General features: G+C 42.6%; 1 protein-coding gene across 1 annotated transcript in view; it reads right to left on the reverse strand.

Moving 5' to 3' along the window:
- Positions 1–564: 564 nt before the first annotated feature.
- Positions 565–10,834, reverse strand: part of LOC118340493 (jun dimerization protein 2-like) — an 11,080-nt gene continuing 810 nt past the window's right edge. Inside the window, exons 2-5 of the mRNA XM_035678511.1 lie at positions 10,340–10,392; positions 2,854–3,071; positions 1,914–2,018; positions 565–1,675 (exon numbers count right to left, since the gene is read on the reverse strand). Of these exons, the coding sequence (XP_035534404.1) occupies positions 1,484–1,675; positions 1,914–2,018; positions 2,854–3,048 (492 nt within the window). The 5' untranslated portion in view covers positions 3,049–3,071; positions 10,340–10,392 and the 3' untranslated portion in view covers positions 565–1,483. The remainder of the gene's footprint in view (positions 1,676–1,913; positions 2,019–2,853; positions 3,072–10,339; positions 10,393–10,834) is intronic.

The following is a 10,834-nucleotide window of genomic DNA, read 5'->3' on the forward strand; positions in this document are numbered from 1 at the left end:
GTGTTCTTATTATTTAGTCCACCGGCTGTAGTTGTCAGAGCATTACACCAGAAGTCTTGGTTTTAGCAACCCACGGAGGGGTTCATTCATTTACCTGCTTTATGGCTCATGTAAGCAAGTTTAAGAAGGAAATTTAATCTGTATTGTCAGAGTTTCACTTATATTAACTGAATATATTAATTAGACTAAAAAAAGGCAGCTTTAAAGAAAGTAATACAATGTATCTTAAGATAGGCAAAGTCACCACTAACTGGAGTGGTACGTGGTCAAGTTGGTGTTGACAGCTTTCTGTTCAGTCTGCAGATGGTGGCATACTTCTCCTGCTGAGCCCTGAACAAAGGGAGCGGCAATAATTAAGCATGAATGACCTTTTCACAGTTTTGCAAATGAAAGTAAAGCCCTGATTTTGGCAATTGGCCTCAACTGAAGAAAACATGATTGCACAACTTTTATCACTTGATAATTGTAGTGTCATGACTGGGAGGGACAAACACAAGACTTCACTGAGGGAAAACATGAGATATTGCACGTCTGATGGAGTAAAAACAAAACAAAGACGTGCCCTTTCTTGTAGTTAGAAAATAAAATTTAATCTATTCAGGGTACCAGAGTCATACATAGCAGATACAGGTCCAGAACAGACATTGAAATACTGCTCAGCTGAAAGAGATTTCTTGTTTTCACAGCTGTTTGACAGCGCAACATGACAGACACAGACTGGAAAGATTAAAAAGACAAAATCACATCAAGTGATTAAGAAGCATTTCATATATGTTTATGTATACAAAGCAGTATAAAACAATTACAATAATGGACAGACAAACAAGTCCAAAAAAAAAAGAAAAACAAGGGTGTAAACATTTCGTGTATATGTGCTTTTCATGACGCCAGCGTCACCACAAATCGGATCAACCGGTAACTGCCATCGTCGAGGCAGAGTATAGAAATCAACATTACAAAAACAAAAACTCTACTCCGTCTGGTGTACTTGTATTGAGTACTAAATACTAAAAACTCTACACCTGTATATTTTGGCTAGAATACAAAAGGAAAACTGCAGAACATTAAGCCTCTGCATTGAAACAATGCCACACAATCTACTCAGGGCTTTTGTAACAGAGCACCATATTGATATTAGTGTGTTTCCTCAGCGTTGTTTCCAGTCGTACTCTACTGTTTCCATTGGTCCCTTTATGTAGAGATGGTTGAAGTAACAACTAGGCACAGTGGGTGTCAACAACAACACTTAATGCAGAGATGAAACTGGGTATTTTCCAGTCTTCCAATGGACAGAGCCAGCTCATGTAGCAGTACTAAGGAAGCGGTACAACCTCAGGTCTTTGGGCAGAGTCTCCAAAAGGCTTCCTCTTGGAGCTCAAGTGCTTGTTTAGAAATGTATTGCCAGTTATGTTTTTCATTTAAATGGCTGCCACGGTGATGCAAGTCTGGGCTTCAGGGACTCCGCGTCCCTGGTTTCCTGGTTTCACTTGGCGTCGGGGGACAGCTGCTCCAGCAGGGGGTTGACCTCACTCTCGGGTGTTTTGACGCTGTCGGTCCTCACGATGCAGGTGGGCCGGTGGAGGTTGAGCATCACCATTAGCTGCTGCCTCTCCAGACGGAGCTCCTCGATCTGGGCCTTCAGCTCCGAGTTCACCATCTCCAGACGCTCCGATTCCTGGACAGAGATGTTGAATCATCAGATACTGCTGCACAAATGCATAGTTCAGAGCAGTTCGGAGAGGAAAAATGATCCATGACTTTTAAGTCAGGTGCAGTGAGGCTTTTATTAGTCTGACTGTGTCGGGCTGAATGGCTTAAATGTGAACCAGCTGTTCAGGTTAACTGAAGTCAAGCTATTCTTGGCTACCACCCTGAGCTGCTCATCATTATTCAATGCTGTGTCATGAACTCACCCTTTGAAGGAAGTCAGTCCGTTCCTTCTTTTTGTTTCGGCATCGCGCTGCTGCTACCTTGTTTTTCTCTCGTCTCCGTTTCCTTCGTTCCTCATCTTCATCCATCTGCAGAACACAATGCATTGTTAGTATAGGATATACAGCTTATACGGCTGTATTTTATATGAAATATCACTAAATTACATAAAACTACAACCAATAGTGTTCAGCTAGGTGTTGTGCAACCTCTACTGTAATTCTTGATGTAAGCACTAGAGGAGGCAAAATTCAGCTTACAATATTATCATCAGTTTATGCCCACACACTGCATATAAACAGTCTGTATCATGATAATCCACTAACTTGAATCCTAAAACTTAAAATGGCAGCGTCTTAAGTAATCAGCTCAGACAACTATTGATGTTAATATTTAATAGATAATGAGATCATATTTTATATACCAAGCCTGCTGTCAGGACATTTACATTTAATTCATCTTAACTGGCAGAAAAATACAAAATCATTATTAGTCATTATAAACAGCTTTCTTCCTTATTCTTTCCATCACTTTACACTATAAACATAAATCAGAACGGCTTGCGTGTGATACTGAAATTCATTTTTTGGTTCTTTACAGACAAATGTTAGAGACTGGTGTCATTTTCTAAGAAAGTGATAAAACCTGCTTAAAGGGCTTTGAAACATCCAGAATCTAGTCAAGTCAGTTTTATTTATATAGCCCAATATCACATTCCACAATCTGCCTCAAGGGGCTTTAAAATCTGTACAGCATACGACCCTCTGTGCTTAGACCCTCGATTCAAGTGGAAAAAAAACCCCACCCCAAAAACAATCCACTCTATTAACCCTACTAGTTTTTGTTCTCTGACTTAAGTACGTCTTTCACACACCCTACTTCTGCACTATTTCCTCTTTTCTCCTCTTCTCTCTTCCTCCCCACCTCTGTTTTGATGGCCAGCGGCCTCTTCCCCAGCCTCCCCAGGAAATGCAGCGGCGACAGCATGGTGCCCAGCTGGCGAAAGTCGGCCAGCTTGAGTTGATCAGTGAGTGTGGTGGCCGAGATGCCCGCCAGCGGGCCCAGGCTGGGCAGGGAACCCGCCGCCAGCGAAGGGTCAGGTATCTGTCCCGGCATCATGTCCGACCCGGCCACCACCGCCGCTACGGGGGGAGAGAGAAAAGAGGAAGAAAAGGGTTAACGATTAGGACGAGAGAACCGTGTCTGACAGTGAGAACTCAATGCGACTTTTTCAGTACATACAGTGGATAGCAAAGTGTATATAGTTCACATTTATATAGCTATGGATCATTCATTCATCGACTCGCTGGTGGTAACATGAGCCATACGTTCATACCCCTCTTCCATTATCATATCGCAGCTATCTGACACTATCATTTCTCTTTATTAAGATCTTACATCGTTGGCATTCTCTCCACAAAGTGATTAATTTGCTGTCTTCCGTCCTTGTCATCAAACATCTTTCTAAATATGGGTTGCTTTTTCCAAGAATGCATTCGAACGTTGACAGCTTTGACAGCTGTGTTATCTTCTTAGTCAGCAGCGGATGAAAAAACAAACTTCACACTGTCAGCAGCTAAACGCACATCTCTGTAGTTTCACATGCAAAGGGGAGCCATGAAACCCTTTGATCACGTAAACAGGGCTATATTCTACACTTACACTTCTGATCATCTACCAAGCGGTTTTCATCCCGAAGGTTCATTTGTTTTTTAGTCAAGAGGACTCGAAAAAAGGATATCAAAAGCAATCATGTCAAAACAGAGCGGGTAACACTCATGTGTTCCACTGCCACCCTCTTTCAACAATTTGGGGTAGTTTGGAGGAGTTGACCGCAGCACTTTGTAATGTAATCAGGGAGGAATGAGGGACAGAGAGGAGAAAAAGGAGAACTTGTGCAGGCCTTAAAGGAAGTGGCTGGAGAATTAAGACGTCTCTCTAATTACTGTAAGACCAAGAGTTGGAAAACTTCTGATGGCCAAATAAAAAACAAATGTTACAGATGGGAACAGTGTAACATGAGCCGACCGTACCCTGCCCATCCCTGCAATCTCTGCTGAGAGGCAAAGAGAGACCAGCGAATTTTAGAAAAGTCCTGACAAGAAATTGTTCCTCTTACTGTGCAGTATTTATGTAGAAAAATAAATACAGTGAAATAAATAAATATCCAGTAGATGGGTAATAGAGGCAGCTGCCTTTTCACATTTTCTGCTGATGAAATGTTACACCCGAGAGAAATGTGTTTTTGACAAAAAAACGCAGCATGACTGATACAACTGAACAACTGATACTTCAATAACTTTGGCTTGGTGACAAAATGTCAGCTAGGATTACCGGATAAACCCAAAGCTACCAGGAGTTTTAAAAAGATTGATGATATCAATGACTTCTACATTAAGTCTGAGTATTTGTCCAAAGCTGAACCTCTACAGGTTGGGCACGAACCGAACAAAAGCCCCTCTCATACGGAACCAACAAAGACGTGTATTGTAAGGTGCTGCGGAAACAGCTGACTACGCCGGTGGGTGACTAGCTGACAGGCCGACTGTATTGTAAAGTTAAATCAAGTTTTTCTTTCTTTGCTACTTTTTTCTTTTTTTGCAGGGCTGAAAAGTCTTGCTCTATTACAAAAGCCATAGAAGAGGTAATGAAAAAAACAAGGTTATGTAACTCTATTCTAATGTACTCCACCCTGCTTATGGGCTGGTCTCAAAGTGTTTTTATAGTTGGACTAGACTTTACTGTCGAGCGTGGTGGAAACCAAACAGCTCACTTTTAGCATGGAGAAATCAATTCTGACGTGCAATAGTGTCACTTCTCTGCTGAATCACTTAAGATTCAGACTTATCTATCACATAATGTGTCAAATCCATTTCCTCTACCGTCACATCTACATTATAATTCGCAAGTTCAACCGTCAAAGTGATGAGTTGCAAGTACGATACATGACCGAGTCTGAAGCAGTTGTAACACACAATCTCACGTTTTTACCTAGTTTTTTGGGGGGGCAGATTACTGCATGTAGCATCTGAAACTCCTGCATTAGTGATGTTAAACATTAGGTATTACAGTGTGTCTGCTCCCAGCCGTTCAGCTAATCTTAACACTACTTTTGACCTGTTCTTTACCACCTCCAGTCCGCATGATTTATTCACTCCAAGGACAAGTTGGTGTGTGGAGCCAGTGTCCAATGAGGCATTTTATTATTTAAATCCCGACTGCCCCCCCCTCCCTTCCCTTCCCTTCCCTTCCATTCCTCCCTCTTCTCCCTCCCTCTCCCCCACTGTATGTATACTCCCATTTACACTGAACTTGGCAGCGGCCTGTTTTTGCTGGAGAGGAAAAGAACAAGACAGCCCTGGTAAAAAAAAAAATTAAAAAAAATCTTTCTCAGACAAAATTCCCTCTCTCTCTCTCTCTCTCTCTCTCTCGCAAACTCCCGGGAGAGGTGGAGGAATGGAAGGTGCCAAGGCCTTCTCTTTCTGCAGAGAGGCTGTCTAAGAACAAGGCAAACATATGGGAGCTAATCCAGGGGTGAATGAGAGAGAGAGAGCTCTTTAAAAATAGCCAGACAATAGTACAAATTGTGGGGCTGACGTGACTGAGGCACTGCATTTACTCTTAAGTCGCTGATTGAGCTGTAATCTCTGTGAGCTCACAACAACAAAACATTTGAGAGTATTCAATAGTGTAGATCTGAAATGAATTCGCAAATCTGTGGGTTTTATTAAATCCATTCAGAAATTGGGCAAACATGAGCAGAAACCCCCCACCCCAACCCGACATGTGACTAAAGAGTACGCCATGTTTTACTCACATTGCCAACCAATAACTGTGCCGCAATTCAAAAGATGCAATCCAAACTAACCCCTGGGCTGAGAGAGCAGCCACAGGAACTGAAGCGCCCATTTGGAATGACTGAGCAAATCGCTTTCAGAGCCAAAATGGAGTCCAATATCAAAATTGGCCAGACACTCAGGACCGGTGTACAGACTCAGATTAGGCTCCGTCCCGGACAAACACGATTTTTCAATTGAAACTGACACTAAAAAAATAAGTAAATTCAGGAATGACCATATTTTATGTCTGTTACATTGGCTTATTAAAATACATTGTAATGCAACCCTGCTCAGTCAGACACATAGCAAGGAAAACCCCCCATTCCTTGCTATGGCTTGTTGAAGCATGCAGCTGTGGCTAGACCTCGCCACACACACACACACACACACACACATTCAGAACATAAACACACATAAACCTCATATTTGTCTGCATGACATCAGATCACACAAATCAAAATACCACTGCGGTGGTTTTTGCCAGCGGCCTCCATAATAAAAAGGTGAAATGATGTCTGAAGCGAGATGCCTATCAATTATGAGACATAAAAGTGAGCAACACGCCATTCCAGACAATTTATAGTACGGTTGTAAACGCAAACGCATAACAGACTCTTGACGTGTCTCGCTTTTAGGTTAACCCCGGACTTTTAAGTTGAGTAGAAACACTGTTTTATGTTAAATCTGTTCCCGTCTCTTTCAACCTGCCACACAAGTGTCTTAAAATCCCCCTTGCAAATTCGACACCGCGTCAGGCCTCGAGTCATGAAAGTCTCAACTGTACAACACAGGGAAAGTTCGCTGATGCATGTCTCACACTGTGTAATTATACCTAAAAGCATGAGTCAAAGTGATTCTTACATTTTTACAAAGGAGGGGTATTTTTCTCTCTTTTTTTCTGTCAGCAGCAGCCTGCAGCCGAGGATTAGTGGTCAGCATTTGATGATGCAACGACGTTACTGTGCTTTTGCAGTCGAGCAGAAAAGCCAGTGCCATAGCTTTTTAGGCCCACACTAGCCTCAAACAAAGACACCTACACAGCCCAGCACCGCTGCCTCTCAGGGCTAACCTGGAGTAGACGAGCTGAAGCCAAGGGCGGGGAGCGGAAATGTCATGTATTAGTTATGAAATATAGGACCGTACCCAACGCAGGTTGTGGCTTTAGCCCAAAACTAATCTAACTTCATGTCAGCCATAGCTAGCTGGAGGTGTGTGTGAAGAGAGTGTGTCAGGGTGTGCATGTGAGCGCTCCTATATGTCAGCATGCAGGCAGTCGGTGTGTCCTATATATACACGCCAATCCGCTCATTTCTTTGCTCACATACTCTGTCTTTAGCTCGACCAAATGTGTCCATTTCCTGAGTCATTCCTGAGAGCAATTAGCAGTGCTGAGGAATTCAGCCCCTTACCAATAGCCAGCAGCACGACTGGAGGCCCTATTATCCTCATTCCCTATAGCGATGGTGAAGGAGAAGGGTGGGGGGGTTACAGGGGCTTTTCAAAGCCAACTCATTACCTCAACATACTGTTTCTTTTTAAAAGAGGAGCCCACTAATAGCTAACCTCTACCTGTGCAGTAATTTTGACTGAAAGCAGGAGCCAAAACTATTTGCTTACCAATTTATCTTTGCCTGAGACACAAAGTTACCTTTTTGTGCTGCCAGACATCTTTAAATCACTGGATCATGGCATTTCGGGGAAGACATGTGTGCTTTCCAAGACGCTACTTGACCACTTTCTGTCAGCGTACTTTATTAAAGTCTAATTTTGGACAAATAATGCCTTGCACGGCCCACACACCAGCATCTTGCAAAACTCTTGCAAACAGCTTCTAGAGCTCCACACGAGCGCTGAAAATGAACAATGAGCGCAAACGCTCGGGCCAAGGCACACTCTCTCAATCTCTGGCCAAGGTCTCAGCGATCATCATTACCGTCTGCACTCAGTCAGGCTGTGTGTTGAGTTACAGCCTTTCGCAATCCTCTGAGGAAACCAGGGAATTTGGCACCATCTTCCTCGAGGACAGGACAGTCCAAATATACAGCATCAACATTCCTCTAACCCCTCATTATACTTTCATTGGAGGGACAAGACACAGGAACGGGAAGGGAAGAGACGCCGTAGTAATGGCTGTTGTTCTGATCATGCTGCCGCCACCTCTGGCCGTTAAACTCAAGGGTGATTGCGTGTGGGAGTAGAAGTGATTATCACAACAGAAAATATCATCTCTTTTCATTTCAGCTTTCATTTCTCGTTTGGGCTAAACAGCTGCCACAGATAGAAGGAACCTTTGAAAATTCCTCTTGTGTAAATGACTAAACCTTACCGAAGTCAACGCAATTATGAACATTTAATCACACGATATTGTCAATGATTATAAACCCTCTGTAATGAGCATGCTTAATTTCCCCTCACAATTACAGTCTGGATGTCTCAGCAGTGAGCAGGCTGGAGTACAGGGCATGCAGAGGTGATCTTTTGTTCATAAAGAAATTACACAAGAGAACAGGAAGTTCAACTATTGCATTTTATTGCCGACATCAGCCTAAGAATAAAGACTTTTCCAAGCAAATCGAAACACAAAGCACCTGTAGATATGCACAAGGCATGAGGACTGTGGCTGCCTTCATTCAAACATTACGATGTGATCGTTGGCTGGATTCCTGCTCGGCCTGCCTCATGCCATTCAAACAGTCACACGTCTATATTCTGCATCTGGGTGGTCCTGGTTGAATTATTATAACGTTACTATTTTTCTCCACATTGTAAGTCAGGATTAGACTTTGCGTGGCACTGAGCTTTGGCTTGACTCAGACGAGGATTAAATGAATCAAAATACAAAATGCAGACAAAAGCCATTTTAAATGTATGGAGTTCATGTCTGTGACAAATCCAAGGCAAGTTATGTGCAATCCCTGACAATAAGATATTGGCCAACCAAGTCCAGAAAATCTGATTTAATGCCGCCTGTTAAAGTAATCACCATTATTGTGTAACGTGTGGTTTTCACTTTAATTCTCTATCATACTTTGTCCTCTGATATTTCCTCATCTGCCCCACGTCAAACAGACACTTGCTCTGATTAAACAAGCCTCACTGTCTGCACTGCACTATGTGTTCAATCCTGATGTTGCTCTTAAAGGCTGTGGGCTAAAGGTCAATGTTAAGGTTAAGGACAAGACAGGTTTTTTTTGTGCAAATGGAGAAAACTGGCTCCCAGATTCAGGAAATCTGGAAATCATAACCATGTAAAAGCCTTTATAAAAAAAAAAAAAAAAAAAAAAGGAGCTTTTACTGTGCACTTTTCTTTAAAAAAACAGTGGTTTTAATGTCTCTTCTCTGTTACACCTTTGGACATTTGGGTGTTTGCTTCCACAGAGTACGTCTAGTCTGTCCTGACACACTGTTTTTACAAACCATGTGGAAAGGCTTACAGGGACTACAATGTGATACTGATAATGTGATACGTACAGCAGTGAATGGCTGCTCCCCCAGCATTAGTATTAGTATCATTGAGCCGAGCTGTTGCATAGTTGGCTCGCTCGCCTGCAATGCGTCTGCTGTCTATTCAGTGTACTGGGGTGCAGCTTGGCAATTCCAGCTCTCCAGAGACGCACTGGAAGGCATTTCTACTTAAAATAAACCCTGTGCGCCCACGTCCAGCCTCTCAGCCCTGTCGGCCCTGCGCTGCTTGTCGGCTCGCCAGCCCTTCCCCATTAATCCACTGCAGCGTTCCATTTATGCAGAAACCATCCTACGGATGTGCCCGGGCAGGCGCTGGGGCATTTAAACCCTCTGCAACACACGCGTTCTCTCACTTAGACACACGCAAACACAGATAAAGACACAAAGGAAACACACATATATAAAGAACACACAAATAGTTTCCCCAGCGTGGCATGTAGCTGTACGAGCAGGCACTGCATCAGCTGAGCAGCATGCACTCGCTGTATAGGGAAACACTGAACCTATGAACTTGCAAGTCACAAACCCACACACATGATTCCACCCCTGTCTATCATACTTCCCATACCATGATTGGCCTTTAACCTTCAGGCCAACAGGGGCAGATAACTAAAGCGACCTCTGTCCTAGATAGAGTTACTGTTACGCAGTGAAGTGTAAATCTTTTCAAAGAGCCTGACTGGAACGAGAGGATGATATTTACTGGCTCATCAAAACAGCACAGGCAAAACAAAGGATTGCTGTGGTGATTAAGGGGAAGTGTAATAAGTGTATGACTATATAATGTGCTTTAAACAAGTGTAAGTGTGTTAAGACTGTAAGATTATCCAGTGCAGAAAAGGTAGAGTTAAAGATACCGAGTATGTGCACTAAGATGTCCAAAGCACAGATTACAAATGCGAGCCCATCCGAGCACACATTCCTGGCTGTACTCACATGCTGCCAAATACACTTCACACTTCATCTACATCACTTGTTTCAAGGTGAGCTAGCTAGGCCAAGAAAAGTTTTTAGTTTTTATTTTAATTGAGTGCAGCAGAAGGTGATACTCCAGAGAGCAGCCCTGTTTAATTCAATTCAAACTGTTTTTGATGCTCAATACTTACTCAGAGAAAACTTGCCAGTCGTCTTCTGTCAATGATGCAACTGTGTTTGGACGCTGTAGAAAGGCAGATATGTATTAAACGATAAGTCAATTGAAAATTAACCAAAAAAACCAACTGATTATAATCAGCCAGAAGTGGCAAACATTCTCCGGTTTCTATTTGATGTCACTGTAAATTAAATACTTTGGGGGTTTATCTGTCAAAACAAATTGTTTGGAGACATCAACTCGGGCCTCTATAGTTTATAGACGGATTAATCAAAAAAAAGAATTCATTTAATTTATTGCCAAGTAAGTTTTCACATAGGAGGAATTTGCATTGGGACTTTGTTGCATAAGAACCACAATCAACTGATCATTAAAACAACCACTTCTCCATCTATACCGGGAACTTAACCTCTGTTATCTCACAGTCATTCTGCAAATCTGGCACTCTTATCTCTCTTGCAGTTGCATGCAGTGAGTGTCCCTTTTTTCAACGTAGTAGTAGTGAAAG

Source organism: Morone saxatilis, unplaced genomic scaffold (assembly GCF_004916995.1).
Source record: "Morone saxatilis isolate NCDOM2014 unplaced genomic scaffold, NCSU_SB_2.0 Contig7, whole genome shotgun sequence".
In the NCBI taxonomy this organism is placed as follows: domain Eukaryota; kingdom Metazoa; phylum Chordata; class Actinopteri; family Moronidae; genus Morone; species Morone saxatilis.